Raw genomic sequence first — 22,358 nt, 5'->3', positions numbered from 1 at the left:
TTGTAGAATTCAAAAGAATAAAAAACATCTTGGACAAAAGTTTCAAAATCAAGTACCTTGGTATTCTCAAATATATTTCTAGGATTAGAAGTGGCTCATTCTAAGTCAGGTATATGCATTTCTCAAAGAAACTATTGCCTAGATCTTCTTGGATCATCTTGGTTTCTTGCATCAAAACTAAACATAAATCCTCTTGATCCTTCCACGAAGCTTCAGCAAGATGACAATCAACCATTTGATGATATTTCAACTTATAGAAGGCTCATCGACAAGCTTTTGCATCTCAATACCACCAGACCTGACATTATCTTAGCCACTCAGCAATTGAGTTAGTTCCTGAATTCACCAATTATCACTCATTTCAAAGCATCCTCCTCTAGGTTTTTCTCCATTTATGTGTTTTGTAATACCCTAATTTTTAACCGCGTATAATTTTAAAAGGTACTATTTCCATAAATAAGTCAATTAAAGTTTTCCCTTACAAAAATATTGCTTCTTTGTTTTTTAATATATATAAGATATAACAAATCTTGTATTTAAATTCATTTTAAGTGCACAACATTTATTTATAAAAGAAATTATATAAACAAGATAGAACATAATAACATATTATATATAGACAACGAAGCATCACCAAACATAAAATGATGATAGTTAGAATACAACCCATAATAAAAGTCTTCAGCAGACACTCGCACATGAGAGATGTCCCAAGAAGAAATTCCCAACCATGCATAGTAAAACATTTCCATGGCACCTGCAATATAATACCAAAACACTCCTACCACCCACATACTCTACTACATAGGTAAGTTGATCAACACGTAATGATAACCAGAATATCCACCCACCTTAGCTCCATATAATCCATTACAATCTCTAGTTAAAGTATGATCCTCGTCATCACCACTCTCAAAATCATGCTTTGAAGGGTCGTAAGTATCATCGTCCTCTCCCTCACCAACGTCTAACTCCAACAACAACACACATGTCAGGGAAATGTAAAGGAGCTTGTTCACGGTACAGTTATCGCACCTCGAAAAATGAGAACACGGCTTAAGCGAAGCGCAATCGCACGCTCACATGATGGACTGAACAGAGTCGCCACCGAACTTTATTTATTCCTAAAAAGGAAAGGCGAAATATCGATAACACCCAAGAAAGAACGACAATGATTATGGTTGTCACAACCAATATCAGGGTTCGGGAGTCGATTACGCAAGGGGAAGGTATTAGCACCCCTTACGTCCGTTGTACTCAACGGGAACCATTAGGTTAATTGTGTGCGTTATTGTTAGCTTAGAAATGTTAGGCTTCTCGAGTTATTAGGTGGGAAAGAAAGAAAGGGTGAGAGGAGAATATTTTTTTGGATTTTTAACGAAGGACTAAACCTAAGTTTTTTATTAGTGGGCTTGACAAGATTTTGCAATCCTGCTCCTACGTATCTCAATAGAGAACTCAAGGCTTACGTAGTTCTAGGTAGAAAAATGTTTGTTTGTTGGTCGATTTTAGCGAAAGCTACTTTGTGTCAAATCGACGAAAACATTGTTGGACTACCCAAAACAGGTGGAGAAACATTGCCTTGCATTGTTTTAAAACAAAGTACCTTTCGTTTGTGAAAAGGTTTAAGAGTCAATCGCACGGCGGTGAGAAAAGAAATTGATTGGTTTGATGTGTTTTGAATAATGGCGAGAACTTGGATGAGCGAGATATCCATCTCGAATCCTAGTGTCAGGAGTGCGTGGTACCCACCACGTTCCCTTTCCATCTTATTTGTAAAAGTGTTTGATAAGGATTAAGTGTTTTGAATTTGATTGAGAAAGGGTTTGAAGAAACCGCATTGACAATTTTAAATGATTGCGAGAGCTAAGATAGGCGAGGCATCCACCTCGAATCTTAATCTCAGGAGTGCACGGTATCCACCATGTTCCAATTCCACCTTTATTGAAAAAAGTGTTTAAATAGGAATTAAGTATTTTTGGGTTTTATTATAAAAATGGCTTGATATTGGATCAACCACTGATGGACGTTTAAGAGAAATTTTTGAATGAACGTTTGAGAGAAACAGAATAGATGAATTTGGATGATGGCGAGAGCTAAGATAGGCGAGACATCCACCTCGAATCTTAGTCTCAAGAGTGCGCGGTATCCACCATGTTCCATTTCCATCTTTATGGAAAAGGTCTTAAATATGAATTAATATTTTTTTTGAGTTTTTATTATGAAAATGGCTTGACGTTGGATCAAGCATTTGCTGAAGGTTTGAAAGAAATTGAATAGAATGGGAGGAAGAAATGAATTGATTTGTTTATTGAGAAAATACTCGACATTGGATCGAGTCTTATTTTTGATCTTTTGGAAATTGTTGATTTTATTCTTGTGTTAGTAGCCAACTAAACAGTCAAACAAATAAAGAAATGAAAAGCAGTAAAATTATTACACATCGGGGGAGTGGGGTACATTTTGTCAAATGGGGATTCAAAGTAATGAAATAATTAAATCGGGCTCAAACAACAAATAATGCAATGTATGAGTGTAAGTGCAAGGGAACTGTCTCATTGTAAGAAGGCCCAAGAGTAAGCCATGTGAAGAAAATAAATAACACAACAAGTTATATATACAAAACACTAAAAAATTTAATTGAAAGAAACAACATCAGGACGTGCACGGATAAAAATCGGGATGCGAGGATGCGAATCAAAGTCGCATAACGCAATGACGTGCAAGGCAGATGGAAATTGAAAAAGCAAACAAGAAATCTAGATAATGTGCTCAAAGTCGGTTTGCACATATTAACAACAATCGAAATGTCATATGTGATTAATCAAAACGCGGCGAAATACCCTCAATGTATCGATAAAAATAATCATGGATAAACAACATGGGAATTGTTGAATCCATAAATTAAAATCGATGTTTAACAATTAAAATAAAATAAAAGGGTAAACATAAAATCAAATATGGTACACATGGGAATTGAACCCAGGACTAGGAGCTTGCCAAACCATCCCTTTTACCAACTCTGTCGGATAAACATCCTTGTCATATGGTCTCAAGCGCTAATACATAACATAAAAAACGCACCAAGCCATTTAAATAAAACACAAAGTTGAAAACAGTAGCAGAACTTAAACAAATTCATCTTAACGCACAGAGATCCTTTTTCTTTCCATTTTGAACACCAAAAATTTAAAGCAAGACAACCGAACAAATGGAAGCTTCAAGGAAGATGAAATGGAGAAATGAAAATAGAAACTCGAAAGGAAAATTAACCGGTTGCGGCGAGATTGACCCGATGGATGTAGGTAAGGTTTCGTCTGAATCGGTCTTGGATCTTCTTGTCCGTTCTTCACCACCAAGAAAAACTATGGTTTTCTTTTCTCCTTGTCGTCGACCTCTTTTTCTTTTGGTGAACAGTAGCGGCTCCTCTCTAAACTTAGGGTTCTTGTGAATAGTAATCCCTCCTTTTATAGTCCCACTGCTAGGGTTTTGCATTGGCCGCTAAGATCAAAGGGATGTCGGACTTGGAAGTGCTTTTGGTGCCGCCAGTTTGTCTACCCTGTTTTGGTGCTTATTCTGAAAAAGGTAACATGTACCTTGTACTTCTTCTGTGAAAATGTTTCATTTTTGTTGCTTGTGAACTTTTACTGCCTTAGTGAGTTATTGTGATTTTTTTACTGCAGCAAAATTACTTGACACACTTGAAGAAATGGAGTGTGTGTAATATTGATACAAAATGGGCATCCTGTCTACTACTTCAGCAAGCAATGGAGCGGATAGTGCAACATGGACATGTTCAAAACCATTATGAGAAGGCAAATCATTTGGCTTGATCTCAGTATCTGATACCGAAGCTTCGGGCAAAACATGAACATCTGAAGACAAATTCATGGCATTTTCAGAAGTGCTTGAATGAATTTGCTGTGTGTTAACAGTTTCCAGATCAGTAGATCCATCCTAAGCACGAGATACACGGTTCTGTTTTTTCATGTTCAACATTGTTTAGTGGTGGAGGCAAACATTGTGATAAATTCTTGCAAGCATGGCGCCTAAAACAGGTTTGAATGCGAGGGCCTCATTTCAAGATCATGAATGCTTGTCCTCTGATTTAAACTGTCAAAGAGAGAGTCACTTGCAAGGTATAAGAACTTCCATAACCTGCTTAGCATCAGCCCTGAACTTCTCCTTTCCGACAGCCATTCCAACCAAACTTATACATTCCATAGACTTAGCGCGAAGCATACGGTTAGACTTATCAGTTGCATTGACCAATATAGCCTTCAGGTATGGTATTATAGCATCATAGTATTTCTAAAAGTGTTCCTGAGATGAATCAACAACTGATGCCAAAGCAGTTAAGGCCCCCTCTTGAACCATTTGTTTACCATTCTGAAGAAGTACAAGCAATTTGCTAACTATTCCATTCAAGTATGGCGTTAAAATATCAGGTGTACAATTCTCACTGAAGTTGAGTACTGCTGAGGCAGCATGAGCCTGTACACGAGGGTTCTGAAAATCATCCATGGCGGCAGCTAGGGCTGGCAACACTCCCTGATGATATTGAACTTGCAAATCAGGACCCAAATCAGTAGACAGCTGTCCAATTGCATTAATGGCTGCCCACCTCACACGGGGATGTTGATCATGAAACGAGTTTAATACCATAGCCGCCACTTGCTCCAAATTTTTACCATAACCTTGGAGCATTCTTCAGCTATCTGAGCAAGTGCAATCAATGCAGCATGGCGTTTTTGCCACTCGGGTGCATCCAAGTATGCAGGCAATTATTCAGAGGCAACAGGAACAATCATATTTCCTCCCAAAGATATAGATAACCTATCCAGACATTCCTGTCCACCACTATAATTGCTAGTTTCATCGGCGTCCTCGTCTTCAGTCTCCGCAGTGTGCCAAGTTGGATCATCTTCAATATCCAGAAGCATCTTCATAAGAATAGCAAACAACCTGCTAATAAATTGTGGCATCTTCCTCATCATACTAGGAGCATGCTCCCTAGCTTCAGCAAGAGTAATCACAAACTCAATAGCCAAATGCCTAGTTCCTTCCTCCAAGGACTCTGCCTTAGCAATTTGAAGCATTGCCCCAACATGGATGGACCAAATACCAATCCTCCAAGAATCTGAGATACAAGGGAAGTTTGTCCTAGTGGTCTGAGACAAGCATCCATGAGTTGTGTAACTATAGTAACAAGCATCCATGAGAAGAGGATGGTCCCTCGCAATCCAGTTCATCAGCTTGAATAGAATTGCTTGGATGGAAAACACATTCAATGTAGCCAGCACCAGAGTTTTAATCAAAAGAATTTGAATGATCTTCCAAATCCGATTTTATTGTCATGTCTATTGTAGAGGCAGTTTGTCTTCAATTTGTGACAATATCTGATCCCTTGTTTTTGAAGCGCTCTAATATTGAATTGCAGTTGTTCATTGTGCAGGCATCAAGAAGACCATGATTCCAAAGTTTGATCAAGAATAATGTCCAACACTAATGTAGAGCTCGGGATGAGATCAACTCTTCTGCATGATGCTTCGAAAATGCCTCACAAGCCCACGAACAAGAAAGCTAATCAACATACCTGCTCCTTGTCGAGCGCGAACTATAGATGCATCTTCCAGCATAGGGATAGCATTTTCAACCAAAGCTCCCATGACTTTCACAATCATTGACTGGACCATGGAAGTTGTTGGTGAATATCTTGCTGTTGTTGAGGCTCGAGCTGGCGTTGTTCAACCTGCAGTTCGAAAAGACGTTCCAAATCTGACCCGGGAGTCTGCATCATTTGCTGGATGCCAGAGTTAATACTTTGAGATGGAGAGAAACCAGGAAATCTATCTAAATCTGACCCATTAAGATGTGAAGGGAAATGATTAGGTGTATTAGTCTGCTGCTGAAGCTGTTCCGCTTGTGGCTGCTGAAATTGTTCCGCCTGCTACTGCTGATGATGAAGCCGCTCAGCCTGCTGATGATGATGAAGTCGTTCAGCCTGCTGCTGCTGATGAAGTCGTTCAGCCTGCTACTGCTGCTGCTGCTGAAGATGTTCCTTCTGCAGCTTCTGCAACATTAGATGGTCTGCCACATCAAAATTATTAAACTTTTGTCCCATTCGAGACAAGAACTAGTCTTCTAATGAACCTTCTTGCTGATTAGGATTAAAATGCCTATTTATCCCATATTCATCAGTCCATGTATCCCTGAAAGACAGATTTACCATGCCACCCATAGATCTCTGATCAGTAAAATGAGCATCTCTATCATTTAATGGATCAGTAAAATGGCCATGGTCCCTTTTAATACGCTTCAAGACTGATAACATGTCACCTCCTTTTCAACATCAAGATGTATTACTAGAGCAAGGGCTTCTCAAAGAACAGCATGGGAAGCATTTTTTTTATTGTTATAATTCATTTCTAGTGCAGAGAAAGATGCGGTGATGATCAGAAAAAATAACTGTTGTTACGGAGAAAACTCAAGTGTTTTTGCTCTTCAAATTGCAGGTAGTAGGACCTCACATTTGCCTTGTGTTTGTAACCTGAATTATGCTGCTTTCTCACAGATGGAGAATCGTGAGTCAAATAGGTATCGCAATAGTCACAATAGTACTGAGGCATCGCTGTTTGAATTGTATGGCTCCTTTAACTACCTTGCTCTCTTTTACATTTGAAACAGTTGATTATTGGACTGATGCGAATTTTATTTTGATTGTTTCAATGAAGTAATTGCAGTTTCCAGTTCAATCAATTTTCCTTGGAGAACTATACATTTGACTTCAGCTTCTACATTTGATAGAAACAGTCCTGCCCCGTCTCTTCAAACACTTTCCAACAATTGCTCTAGCCTTACGACCTCAAGTCGACACTCACTTTCATGCAAGCAAGAAGAATTGCTGACATTTTCTGTCCTACTCTTGTGTTTTAAGCTCTGATATTGTTAGACTATTTTGATCAATTAGTGCTTTACACTGAGCAGTATACACTGCTAACTCAGACTTTAGGTAGTCAAGACTCGTGGATAATGTCATATTTTCTTCCATGCAATTCAGTTCTCTACAAAGACATGCATTCAATTCAGATTATACATCAAGATTATTTTCACAAAGCACATCAACTTTTCTGCAAGCAGAATGAAGCTTCTCAGTAAGTTCCTCTACATGACCCTCAAACTGAGCTCTGGTAAAGGTCATAACAACATCTGTAGCAACTGAAAATTTGTGCACTTCAGATAAGTGGGTTTCCAAACCACTAAGAGAAGAGGAGTCCACTAAAGCATCTTCAAGACGTTTCTCAGATATCTGTAGAAGATCTGAAATTCTTGATTTTTTCAAATTCTACATCTGTGACCAGTTGCTTGAGATGGACCAGCTCCTGCCTGTTCATATCAGAATCCTACTGCTGGTGTTGCTTTTCATTCAATTCGGTGGTTTGAGCCTTGCTTCCTATCGTTCATGCTGATAACTGAACCTATATCACTGACAACTGCCTTTAATGCTGCAGGGGTCAATGAACTCGCCGCTTTAATTAGACGGTCGATAGGCTGCTCAATAATAGTTGATTTTCCTGAAGGGGGCGCTAATGCATTACCATGAGCACCATCTGGACTGGTGAACTCTGCCAGTAAAGGAGAGGCTGATATTCCAGGAGTTCCGATGGCAAGTGATTGAGCAGGTGCTGCTGCAGATGGATCAACTTCTTCATCACTTATGCTTACTACTGTGTCAATAAGTCGCTGGTTAACATCCCTAATTTCTTCCAAAAGGGCATGATTAGCCTCAATCGTTGGCTTTTTGATATTGGATGTTGCAGTTGACTCCAAATCAGAAGCCTCCATAGCAGATAACTACTTGAAACTATCATTCACACTTCTAGTAGATGATGCAACATTCAAGGGTGTAGCATTTGCGGAGCGTTTCATCCTCCTGGTTCCATTCACACCATCTTGGGTGATGAAATTTCTAGCTTGAAGGCGACAATTAGTCATGGCAACCAAATCTTCACCAACAACAGCTTTGGATCCATTGCCTGGGGTTGACCCTGCTATCCTTGGCTCTCTCAAAGTCTAATGTAACCAAAGCAACAAAAGCAGTGATTTGTAGAAGAAAGTCCAGCAGAACTGCTAAAGCTGCAATCATCGAGAAAACACGGCATGCTGGCATAGAAACAAATGATCCTGCAGCAAATGCTAGAACCTCTGATAAGCTGGCGAGTGTTATGGATGGTCCAACTTCCCCCATTGCATTGCTTATTTGTTCTTCTTTTGGCATATCAGAGGGTTGCCGTTTAACAGCATGAGTATTGTAATGACATCAACAGTGCTTTCTCTCTTTAATTCTTCCTCAATTGAACTTTCCGAAGAGAAAGACAAAGTAAGGTTGCTAGATTGCACCATTGGCAGCAATTCCTCCTTGTAATTAAAACTTAAGTGCCATTTTTGTAAATCATGTATGTTTTGGACAACTATTGATTTGTAATGAATATGACATTGATATAAATGAAAAATTGGTGTTTCTCGTAGCAAGTCAAAAATCTTTCTTTGTATTTTAGAGACCTTATGTATGATGAATTAATCATATGTTATGTAAATGGTGGACCATGATTGAATAAATGAATGAAATAAACAAAATATGAATGAGGATGTGGAAATTTTTGAACATGAATGAATAGAAAATCTCAATATGAAATGAAGAAAATATGAATGCAAATTTTGAAAAATGTGAAAAACGTAAAAATATGAAAAAGTAAATATGAACATGAATGAAGGAGTATGTATGGAATTTCTTTGAATTATGAATGAATGGAAAAATGAATATGCATGATGACCCAAAATAAAATATTTTTCACTTGACACATGATTTACTCGAAAGGGGGATGAAACTGGTAATAAGACAAATGACAGATGAATAATCACCTCGATGAAATTGGAACGAAGGATGAAACATGAGGTTCACTTGATTCTAACAAATGAAAGAGTTTTCAAATCTCGCATGGCTAAGGAGATTAATCATCTTATACCAAAAATCAAGAAACAAAGCCCAAAAGACAAACATGGACGGGTCGTCGTAGCAAGTCCAACAACTAATGTTTTTTTTGGATAATATCATGACCAGATGGAATGGTCATGAAGAAAGAATGCAAACGAGTGATTGATGGGAAAAAAATTCAGGGCCAAAATCAGGGTATGACAGTTGCCCCTATTTAAACATCCTCCACCAGAGGAAAATGAAACAGTACTTTTTCATCGGATCGCAGTGGGGGATGGTTAAATACCATGGAGACCCGGATTTTGATCCTGAAAAATGCAAATGCTATGATATGATATGCATGGGTGAAAGACTTTTATTTCTGAATTTATCTGTTAGGGATATGGTGAACCTTTAACAGGAGATGTTATAACAGACAAACCAATATGTGGGGAACTTTGATGGCCCACAGGGAAATAGACAAACAATGTACAACCAACTCGCTGGGGATAACAATCCTGCTGGAGAGTCAGACAAACACTGGGGAGTACTCGAAGTGAATGTTGACAAACGACACTTAGAACACCAGATATTTTGACAGTAAGTTCACGCACGACTTACTAACAACTTGAATATTTTGAGAAAATTTAATAAATTTAATATTTTTGAAATATTTTTTAAATTAAACTAAGAATAATCGTATATAAAATTTTATTTTTTAAAGAATACTGACTATAATATGTTTTTCATATAGTATATAATTAAGAAAATATTTTATAACTATAAATTTAATTAAAATTAATATTTTTTGTAATATTGTTGGAATAAAATGAAAACAAATTGTAAGTTATAAACTAATATTTTTTCATACGCTTGTTTGATCATGTTGTTTTTGCCATGCTTAACAAATTATTAGAATATAAAATTTTTACATTAGACAAATATTTGTCACTAATTAATTAGTTAAATTTAGTAAAATTTCAAATATTATTCATATAAAAATGATAATATATATCAATCTAGACTTAGATCTACGACAAATGTCAATATTAACCTATCCCAAATTCAAACCCGAACCTTGTAGTCGTGCAAGATATTTTAGTGGTTATTGTCACTTTGTTTACAAGTGAAAAAATTTAAAATAAAAATAATACTTATATTAAAATAATTACTTACTTATGATACAAGTCATATATGACAAATATTCAACATTAAATAATTAATTTTCTTTAATATTATCAACATAAAAATAAGAAATATAATATGACACTAACTATTATTTTAACATATTTTGATTAATCTATTTTTTAAAAAATAATTAAATTAAGAAGCTATTATCACAAATTAATTAATTAAATTTAACATTTATTTCATTTCATTTTTAAAATGATATTTATTGTAATATACACATTATAATTGTTTTTCTTAAAATCATACATGAGACATTGATCTAATTTATAAAGTTAAAAACACATTTATATATGTCCAACTTGGACCAAGACTATACTCCTTCCCTAAAAACGTAGTGCAATAAAATAAATGAATGACCAATACCGAGCCATTAAAATCAAAACCAGGTGGTTGTTGAAATTAATGCACCAATCTGATGTCAAACCTTGAGGGAAGGTAAAAGATGATTTACCTTCATCTATAAACTCAAGGAAGATTCTAGAATCACGGGAATAATCATAGACATGCCATACGAAAGAACTTGATTCTAGAAAATGATTGAAGGAGAACTGTTCAGATAACAAAATAAATTAGTCTAACACTTATTTATTTATACAATGATTTTACATTAGAATATTCTAGCCCCCTAAAACCTAATAAACTTCTATAAAAAGGAGCAGTAAAATATCAAATCAAGATACATATATGTTATACATAGAATATTTATCACATTTGATAGAAACATTTGGACGTCGAAGTATTTACATGTATCACCTTTATCAAGGCGACAAACCATGATTAATGCTACTTCCTAGACTTGCATGCATCTTCACCAACTTCACAACTACTTGAACTAATCCTTACTAACAAGGTCAATATATTTTAAAAAAAATAATGTACATTGATAGTTCTCATATAAATAATTTGTCACAAATCAATTAGTTAGATTTATTAATTATTTGATATTTTTTAAGAAAAAGATATAATAGTTATAATATATGAATTATAATTTTTTTATAAAAAGCATTCACGATTCATGCACAAATGTATTTTATAAATTTAAAAATGAATTGAAAATATATTGAAAAATAAGATACATGTATTTACTGATGATAATTATATGAAAAGTTCTAGATAAATATTTTTTATCGAGACATTGAAAATTTATGGAACAAATAGGTCACTGATAAGTATAAAAGAACATGAAACAAATAATTTCAAGTGTTACATAAAAAAATGTGATACTGATATTTGTTCATTTTAACAAAAACTACGGAACAACAAATTTTTCATCGATAAATTTATTAAAAAACTGGAAAAGTCTTTAAGATTGATGATATAAAAATAGACATATTATCAATAATACTTTTAAAAAATCACTAATACATACAAAAAACACGAAACTAATATTTGAATAAAAAATTATTTCCCCATCCAATTTGTTCTTGACAACATGATCCCTGTATTCAATAACTAAATTATGATAATTATAATTATTTAATTCAGTTATGTTGAAAGTGTCTAACTATTTTATTTGTATTATTTATATCAATTATTTAACTATCTTAATTTTTTTTTTATATTTTAATCAATCAAATATATTGTTTAGTTTATATTTTACTAACATTTATACAATAATATTATTTATAACAATCTTGTGCGATAACACGGGTACTTACAAGTTTGACAACAAAACATAACACAAACATTGTTAAACAAAGTTGTCTAAGATATCTGACAACAAATCATAAAACAAACATTCTTAATAGTCATATATAATAAGACCAAAAATCATTCACAATTATCATATATTTCTATTCAACAAAAGATCATGTCTATATCTAAAGTTTTTTGGGTTATATCCCTTATTAGTCTCCAATTTTCGTTGGCAAATTGTTATTCTACAAAGGGTCTTGTTCCAGCTTTGTATGTTTTTGGTGATTCAACTGTAGATGCTGGAAATAACAACAATTTGAATACTGTTGCTAAAGCTAATAATTTCCCATATGGCATAGATTTCAATAATTGCTCTACTGGAAGGTTTAGCAATGGCAAAACCTTTGCAGATCTTATTGGTATCCGTACTATTTATTATTATGATACTTCTTGAAATTTACTTTTAATCATTATGGTTTCTTAAATTGCAAGAAAAACAATTTCTAAGATGAATTTTTGCAGCAATTAAATTAGGTTTACCAATGCCACCTCCATACATCGGTGTTTCAACAACCGAGAGATATCAAATAACGTCGGGTATGAACTATGCGTCAGGCTCATGTGGAATCTTGAATTCAACAAGAAATGTAAGAAAGAAAAAATTTAATGTATATATTTTCTTCTCTGTATATGGAGTAATAATAACTGCTATAAGTTTCTAGGATTTGAATCCTAGTGTTAACTTTCGACTTAACATATCTATTTTTTTTCTTCAGTTGAGCTAGTATTTGTGACACTTATGCCCGTTTTCAATCATTTATAAAATGCTGGTTACTTACCATATGTATATTTCTATTTTTTTTTTATATAAGGGAGAATGCTTGTCATTGGAGAAACAAGTTGAATATTTCACCTCAACAGTGATGAATGATCTTCCAAAAAACTTGCAAAGCAAAACAAAATTGAGACACTACTTATCAAAATCTATATTTATTTTATCAACTGGTTCCAACGATTACATTCTCAATTATTTTAAACAAGAAATGGGAAAAAATAAAATGATTAATCCTGAAGAATTTGCAGATTACCTTATCGACCAACTTGGTTCAAATATAAAGGTAAGTTTTTAAGTTGACTTAACATTAATAAAAAAGAAATTCAATTTTGAACCAATTTTGTTGCAATCATTATTTTGACGCATTCACATATTCGTAAACCCTAAATTTTGAATTAAGATTAAACAGATTAAATTCTAAGTTAAATCATTTTTATTTAATAAAATTAAAAATAGTTATATATTTATACTACTTATACTATTTGATCCAAACTTTGACCGAAATGAATCTCATTTTTGATATTTCGTAGTGTTAAGTTGTAATAAAATAGAATAAGACCAAAACTTCAGAAAAATTGAAATTGAGATTCAAAAAATTCATTTCAATTTTTCACTAACTTTTCACTAACTTTTTTTACTACAGAAAATTTATGATCTAGGTGGAAGAAAATTTGTTATAATTGGCCTTGGTCCAATTGGTTGTATCCCAGGTTTCATCACAAAAAAACCACATACTCAAGAATGCAATGAAGTTATTAATCAAGTAGTTAACCTCTTCACAAACAAGCTCCCAAGAAAACTTCAAGAGTTGAAATTGAAAGCCAAACTCTCAGGATCACTATTCACTATTTTGGATAGTTTTAAATTGTTCAGGAAAATACAAAACTCCCCTGAAAATTTTGGTGAGTTGATAAATAATTAATTTTACTTGTAAAAACACTATAACATGTTTTTTAATATTTAGTAACACTTACATTTTTTATTTTTAATGTTTAGGGTTGACAAATATTTGGGATTCATGTGTTGGAGAAGGAGGAAACCCTTGTGAAAATCGAAAGGAATATTATTTTTACGATTTTGCCCATAGCACTGAAGCTGTAAATGAAATATTTGCTAATAAGTGTTTTGGTGGAAGACATATATGTTTTCCTATGAATATTGAGAAATTAGTTCATGCGCATTAATGTATCTACATTGTATGAGAATTATTTTGCCAGTTTTTGGCCATAGCACTGAAGTTGTAAATGAAATATTTGTTGATAAGTGTTTTGGTGGAAGACATATATGTTTTTCTATGAATATTGAGAAATTAGTTCATGTGCATTAATGTATCTACATTATGTGGAAGAGATATTTTGCCAGTTTTTGTTTTTTTCTTCTTTCAAAACGCGTGAAAGAAAGATGGATCAGAGTTTTTATTCTGGGCGTTTATGAAGAACAATGATAAATTCTTGATTTATTATGGATTTATTGTTGTTCTTGATTGGTGGGAGACAATAGATGATTTTGATGAATGAAGAAAATTGTTAAGAAATATTCTGGATTGAAGAAAATATGATAATGTGAGCAAATCAAATTTCACAAAAATTATAATTATGGCTTATAAATGATGATAAATGGTGGAATAATGGTAAAATTTAATTATAGAAAATATTTTTATAGAGAAATAATGAAAAATATCATCATTTATGTTAAAGATGATCATAATAAAAAAAACTCATGATTTTGGTAAGTTGTCATGTCAAGTTGGCAACATTTAACGTTTTTTCAAAAAAATTAACGAAAGGGACCAATAATGCCAACAAAACTAATTTTAAGGGACCAAAGTGTATAGTTTTTTGGTTAAGGGCCTAAAGCGAAATATTAAATTAAGTTAAATGACTTGTTGACTAATTATTCCTTTTTTATACCATATTTTTCAAATATTCGTAATAAAGTATCAGATTTATCAAAAAAATTGATAATGTTAACTTCATTATGTTTGTACCTTATTAAAATTGTTAAATGATATATGATATCATGACATGAGATTGAAGGCTTACATGTAAAAGATCATGTATGGCATGCATTATGGATATTGATCATAAAATGACTTGATGCGCAAGTTATTAACATTGTTTGTTGTAACTGTCAGAATAGAGTTTTAAAATTCTGTCATGAATGCTATTATACATCTAGTGCATAGGAGTTATGATGTAGTTCTCTAACTAACTCATATAGAGTAAATAACTTGTGATTTATCGTCCAATCCCTACTTGTACTTGTCGTAACAAGTGTGCTTGTGAAGCTATGCGCAATGCAAGCAAACATCACACAACTGAGTTGAATCTCAATTTTGTTGTTGTAAAATCTTAGATATTACTCATGAGAGACAATAAAACTTCAATGAATATGAAGAACCCATTTCCCTTGTCAAAGATGCATAAAAGTTAAAAGGAAAATCTTATTGCTCATGTTATTTTCCAAAAGGCAACGATCGACACATGGTATGCCAAGCATGGATTCCCTCCTCATATTCAAACAAAACATTCTAATCACACTTCCACAGGTGGCAATGATCAAGATTTGGAAGTATTTTCACACATCAATTAACAAAGATCAAAAGCATCATCAATTACTTCTAAACAATATGAGCAACTCATGCATTTGCTTCAACATATGTGAAAATGTACCTTCATTTTATTTAATCCTGATTTCTGTATCAAAACTGTGTCAATCACTTGATTGCACAGTCGAGTTTAATGGTCTCTCTTGTTTCATTTAAGAAAGGAGCACCAAGAAGATGATTGTTTCTGGTGACAAGGTGCAAGACTTGTATTAATTATTCATGTCAAATAAGATAATGCGTAGTTCTAGCATAAATCATGTTACTTTACCTGATAATGTCATTTGGCATTTTAGACTTGGCCACATATCTGTAAATCGTATGAATACATTACACATTCAGTTTCCTTTCATAAATGTTGATCAAAAGTCTGTTTGTGATGTGTGTCATTTTGAAAAACAAAGAAAATTGTCGTTTTCAAACAGTTCTAGTAGAGCTTTACTTCCCTTTGACCTCATATATTTTGACATTTAGAGGCCAATTGTTATTCCATCATTCATGGACACACATATTTCCAAATTTCCATAGATGATTGCAAGAAGATTCACATGGCTAACCCTTATGAAACATAAAGGTGAAACTAGACAACATGTTGTCAATTTCATTAACCTCATTTGACTCAACAAAATCACAAAGTTAAAGCCATTCGAACTGACAATGGGCCAGAGTTCAAAATCACTTCTTTATATTTTTCTCATGGAATTATTCATTAAATAAACACTGTAGAATCCCCATAACAAAATGGTTGTGTTGAAAGGAAACAACAACAAATTTTAAATATTGCTCGAGCCGTTCTTTTCCAATTTAATCTACCAACAACATTTTAGTCATATGTAGTCCTACATGCTTTATTCATTATGATCTGAATCCCTAGTCTTGTTCTTGACAACAAATCTCTCTATTTCATCATGACTCATCAAAGTTCCAACTTGCATGACCTAAAATTGTTTTCATCTCTTGTCTTTGCTTATACTTTGCAAGCACATAGAAATAATCTTGCCTATAGAGCAAGAAAGCGTGTCTTCCTTGGCTACAAGACTTGTATGAAAGGTACATACCTCTTTGATATAAACGACAAAGATATTTTTGTCTCAAGTAATCTAATACACCATGAACACAAATTGTCTTATCAACTTTCTTCTTCCCTCACAACCTGAACTTACCACCCAAAATTTGGCCATTTCACTACACGTGATCCTACGAACGTCGACCAAACACATCAGTCCATCATATTTTATAATAAACTTCTTACAGATTATCCAAATGTGCTTGAACCTAGACTTGAAACCTCACCTACTAACTCTAACAAAACTATTGAAACTGAACTTGAACATGATAATACACCACCTACTGAATCTCCACACATAGTTCCCAACAATTCAGAAAATCACATTATACCTACTTGATAAAAACATACTCCATCATATTTACACGACTATGTGTACACTTATTCTTCAAGTCACAAAGACTCATCATTTTTATGTGTCCTCTATCTTATTGATTCATTCCATTCTTTTGCCCAATTGTCCTCATCTCAAAAAAGATTTTCTATGTCTATTACTAATTGTTCTAAACCAAAGTCATAATTATAAGCATGTAAACATGATCATTGGTTGAAAGCTAGCTACAAATAATTGGAAATTAGTTAATAAACTATCACATGTGAAGCCTATTGCTAGAAAAAACATGTTTATAAAGTGAATCACAAATTTGATTTCTCTATTGAAATACACAAAGCTAGATTGGCAGCCAAAGGATACAATCAAATAGAAGAGTTGTATGTTTTTGATACTTTCTGCCATGTAGCAAAATTGGCAATAATCTGAACCCTAATTAATCTTATTCTTAACTAGGGACACGGAAAAAAAATCTGTATCTATTGGTAAAAACCCATCACAGACACATATTAAATAGTGTAACGAGTATCTACTTGTAAAATAAACGGATATTAAACTTTATATTTTCTTCCGAACACAAATACAGATTCGGTAGTATTCATACCCGCGAATATTCATATTCGTTAATAATTAAAAAAATTACTTAAATACTCTTTAAAATTATTACACTTAATAATTTTTTTTCATTAATATCTATTTAATTTAATTTGGTAATCTATTTTTCAATTGAAACCTTTTAGTGCATTCTTTTTCTTTTGCGTCTTCTTAAATAATTACATATATAATTTTTTATTTACAATTACATCATATAAGAGAAATTAATAAATTATAATTCTTAAAAAAATGTATCCATAAGTATTAGTAAATACCCGAGACTATCTCAAAATCCACGAATACACGTCTTACTTATACTCACACGAATATGAGGCGAATATGTTTCTCACACGAATATGAGGCGAATATGCATGTCATATTTATTAAACAAGGCGTGTAATACTATATGTGCTAATAAGAATCCATCGCGTCCCTATTTCTCCTCAACGCGAACAACATGTTTACCTATTTGAAGCTTAATTAAAAAATAAGATTACAGTTTTATTAAAAACATATATTGAATAATTGAGAAAATAGAAGATATATAAATTGTAAAATAATGTTATACCGATATTTTAATGAATATAGTGTGTTCTTTAAAACTAGGAAAATATTTTAAATTTAGTTATATGATATGATTAATTGATGTTTTTTTTATTACACGAAAATTTAAATATATTTTACATTAACAACTAAACTTTTAAAAATAATTTAACAATTAAATTAAAAAGTACTTAATTCATCTCATAAAGAGTGTCAGATTTTTATGTTTTTTCTCGAATTAACTGTTTATTTATGCAATATTTATTATTACTATGTTATTACTATATTTTTATTTATTAACTTATATTCTATTTAATTATTTAACTAATTATAAAATAAGAATATTTTAGTCAATAATGTTAAAATTAATCGAATAATTAATTAGATACAAGATATGGTTAATAATAAGAATTATACTTATAATCATACTTGATTGCGAAAGTAAAATAAACACATATGAACATGCGAATAAATAGAATCTTTGACATGTTGATTTATCCATAATAATATGAATATGTGTATCCAAGGCAAAAATCGATATGAATGAGTGATATATAAATATGTGATATGTGATCATTTGGAAAAATGTGTGATTTTATGGAAAAGATAGAGACTAGTAGGAATTAGTTAATATTTTTGTGGATTTTATTTAATTAAAATAATAGAATAGTAATAAAATAAGAGAAATAATGATATTAGAGCAGAATGTATAATTATTAAAAAAAATAAAGGAAAGAAAGAAAAGTATAGGTGAGTTGAGGGGTAAAAATGTGAGAATAGTTACCAAACTTGTGAGTAGGAAGAAGCTATGCAAATTGAAAAAGAGACAAGTGTCAAAGAAGGAGAAGAAGAACACATCAAAATTGATTTGGTGTTGTAAATTCAGGTAAATGGGAGAGGGATTACTCTAATAATATAGATGTTATTGCATGAAGGATAGAAAGTGATCATCCTCCTCCTCTAGGTTTTTCTCCGTTTTGTAATACCCTAAATTTTAACCGCGTGTAATTTTAAAAGGTACTATTTCCATAAATAAGTCAATTAAAGTTTTCCCATACAAAAATATTGCTTCTTTGTTTTTTAATATATATAAGATATAACAAATCTTGTATTTAAATTCATTTTAAGTGCACACCATTTATTTATAAAAGAAATTATATAAACAAGATAGAACGTAATAACATATTATATATAGACAACAAAGCATCACCAAACACAAAATGATGATAGTTAGAATACAACCCATAATAAAAGTCCTCAGCAGACACTCGCACATGAGAGATGTCCCAAGCAGAAATTTCCAACCATGCATAGTAAAAATTTCCATGGCACCTCCAATATAATACCAAAACACTCCTACCACCCACATACTCTACTCCATAGGTAAGTTGATCAACACGTAATGATAACCATAATATCCACCCACCTTAGCTCCATATAACCCATTACAATCGCTAGTTAAAGTGTGATCCTTGTTATCACCACTCTCAAAATCATGCTTCGAAGGGTCGTAAGTATCACATCGCCCTCTCCCTCACCAACGTCTAACTCCAACAACAACACACGTGTCAGGGAAATGTAATGGAGCTTGTTCACGGTACAGATATTACGAGTGAACGCTGAGGGTAATCCTAAGGACGTCTCTAAGTCTAGGGGAGGCTCGGACATACCATGGAAGAACGACTCTCCTCCCACGACTAGGGCATGTGACGGTCCAGGTGGGGCTAAGATGGATACCAACAATCCAAATCGACCAATCACCCAAGAAATGAAGATGGAGATGATCAAGTATGCTGGGACCTGGAAGGTGGTAGTCCTTTAGGAATAAGTGGTTTTCGGATCCATTCCAGCAATAACGATAATCTCAAGTACATTTTTGATGAACGAGACTTGTCCTAAGGCCGAGTCAAACTCCCAAGATATGACACCCTAAAAACCCTCGCATAATTATCAAATAATTTAATTAACAAAATAAAATTACATTGGGTGTCACTCACAACAATCATAGCCTGGTCCGTAATACGGGTATTACAACAAAATATTTTACTGCATACATTTTCACTTAGGATGTTTACACGACATCTAACTCATCTGAATAACTTTGTAATTGAATCATAATACAAAAAACATACCAATTTAAAATATCATAATAGTTTTCATAACAAAAATAAAAATACCGACTCGTGAGTCTTCTGCAAGTGCTATCACACTAAAACATAAAACAAATACGAGAGCATGCATTGTCTCTCAGAAAATTTAAAAACAAAATAAATAATTCTCTCCCCAGTGTTATATATCAGAGCATAACCAAAGCTAACATGAATAAACTAAAAGAAATAACTCCAAGAACTAACTTCCACTCACAACAACGTCTCTATTCTTGAGTATCTGCATGATGCCCATGTGAAGACAATATTCAAATTGAAGGGGTGAGAGTTCATTTTAATAATAACAACATAGAATGTCAAATAGAGTACAACATCTATACAATCATGCACAATAACATATCACATTCTCGTGCCCAAATTATCATCAATATCACATACAATAACATCATCATCATACACAGTCATATTTCACGCATATAATTCATTCATACTATGTGACTCACAACAACGATAACGACTCATATGCATGTGGTAACAATTCAACATTTGGTTCTTCTTATGAACCTATTCCCCCATTCGAAATCTTAAACTCCCCCTTCTGAGTTCCGGATAAGTCTTTCGTCCCCCTTTGGACCTATGATTTATCTCTTACAAATATCTTTTGTGAATTTCGTCTTTTTTATGTTTACTTTATGTTTTATATAAATTATACATTAAAAAGTTATTAGTGCATACAATTCGTATATAAAATAAATATTTGTTCACCACTAATAAATTAGTTAAATTTAGGGTTTTTACATCTTCAAAATAAAAATAATTTTTTTTATAATTATTAAATTTAATTTTAGTTTAATTAATCTAAAACTCATACATAGACAAATAACTGTAATTAAAAAAAATTAGTTGAGTAGGGAAAACATTTTGGTTACAATATCATGTATGCGAAACTTTTAGTAGAAAAATTATGTCACCTCTCTAGGAAATACGACTATGTTGGACTTACACTGAAAGATAGTTTTCATCTCTCCTAGCAAGACAATTATGTTGAATTTCTACAAGAAGATCCTTGTCGCATCTCCAAGCAATACAATTATGCTAGACTTTCATAGGAAGATCCTTCTCGCCTTTCCAGACAATACAACTCTACTAGAATTCCATAGAGGGATATTTATCCTCTTTCTAGGCAATACAACTGTGTTGGACTTCCATAGAAAAATTATTTATGCCTTTCCAAAAAATTATGAATACGTCAGACTTACATAGGAAGATCCTTACAGCCCTTAAGGACAAGATGATTATGCCATCCACGGAAAACAACCTCATCTAAAGTCTAGCCCATGGGGTGCAAATAAGTCTAGCTCATGATACTTTAAGTAATGTCTTGTCTGAGGGTTTGATTAAAGTCCGCCTAAGGGGCTCAAAACCTCGCCTGAGGGACTTGGACTATCATCAGTCAAGGCTCAACATACAATCTCGTCTGAAGGACGGAGAGCCCCATCAATCAGGCTTAATCAAATAAATTGTCACCAAATTTATTACTATACTTTTTCCGTGTAATTCAATAATATCAATTTGTTATACAATATTGGTTTAACATTATTAGATTAACTTACCTATATCTTTGACACATATTAATTCATATACAAACTATTTACTTTTTTTAATAGTGTCTTTATTTTAATTTTCATATTTGAAAAATAAATCAATTATATTTTAGTATTAATAAATATTTATAATTAAAACATTGGTTGACATAAATATCTTTTTATATTACTAACATAAATAAAAAATAAAAGTAATTATGATAAATTAATTATAATTTTGAAAATTTATTTTTTAGAAATTTACCTCTAAAAATATTATTGGAGGACACAAAAGTGCAATGGGTATAGGTTATTAATAATTAGTTAAAACTGATATTTATATAATATTTTCAACAACAAAAATGATAATAATTATATTCCATTAATTATAATTTTAAAGTTATATTTTAAAGCTATTTAAAAGGTTAATGAAACTCACAATTCACAAAAAAAAATGCTATGTCACTAACTAATTTATTAAATTTAATATTTTTGAAATATTTTTTAAATTAAAATAAGACTAATCATAATATAAGAAATTAGTTTTTAAAGAATACTGACTATAATATGTTTTTCATATAGTATACAATTAAGAAAATATTTTATAACTATAAATTTAATTAAAATTAATATTGTTGGAACAAAATGAAAACGAATTATAAGTTATAAACTAATATTTTTTCATACGTTTGTTTTATCATGTTGTTTTTTAGAAAATGAGATGCTTAACAAATTATTAGAATATAAATTTTTTACATTAGACAAATATTTGTAACTAATTAATTAGTTAAATATAGTAAAATTTTAAATATTATTCATATAAAAATGATTTATATCAATCTAGACTTAGATCAATGACAAATGTCAATATTAACCTATCCCAAATTCAAACC

The 22,358-nt window shown here is 32.3% G+C and overlaps 1 protein-coding gene and 1 long non-coding RNA gene across 2 annotated transcripts; both read left to right on the top strand.

Annotated features, from left to right (window-relative positions):
• The first annotated feature begins 3,165 nt into the window (after positions 1 to 3,165).
• On the top strand, positions 3,166 to 7,829 carry LOC127085725 (uncharacterized). The gene is made up of 6 exons (XR_007789256.1): positions 3,166 to 3,305; positions 3,474 to 3,585; positions 5,456 to 6,642; positions 6,735 to 7,154; positions 7,240 to 7,412; positions 7,512 to 7,829. It is a non-coding gene; the product is annotated as an uncharacterized LOC127085725 (long non-coding RNA).
• Positions 7,830 to 11,975: 4,146 nt separating this feature from the next.
• LOC127085724 (GDSL esterase/lipase At1g71691-like) lies at positions 11,976 to 13,819 on the top strand. The gene is made up of 5 exons (XM_051026236.1): positions 11,976 to 12,219; positions 12,323 to 12,447; positions 12,673 to 12,918; positions 13,279 to 13,537; positions 13,632 to 13,819. Exons 1-5 carry the CDS (start codon positions 11,976 to 11,978, stop codon positions 13,817 to 13,819), a joined length of 1,062 nt encoding a protein of 353 aa, XP_050882193.1.
• The last annotated feature ends 8,539 nt before the right edge of the window (positions 13,820 to 22,358 follow it).

The sequence above is a fragment of the Lathyrus oleraceus genome, chromosome 5 (genome assembly GCF_024323335.1).
Source record: "Lathyrus oleraceus cultivar Zhongwan6 chromosome 5, CAAS_Psat_ZW6_1.0, whole genome shotgun sequence".
Classification (NCBI taxonomy): Eukaryota; Viridiplantae; Streptophyta; class Magnoliopsida; order Fabales; family Fabaceae; genus Lathyrus; species Lathyrus oleraceus.
This window is presented reverse-complemented; position numbering and strand designations above follow the sequence as displayed.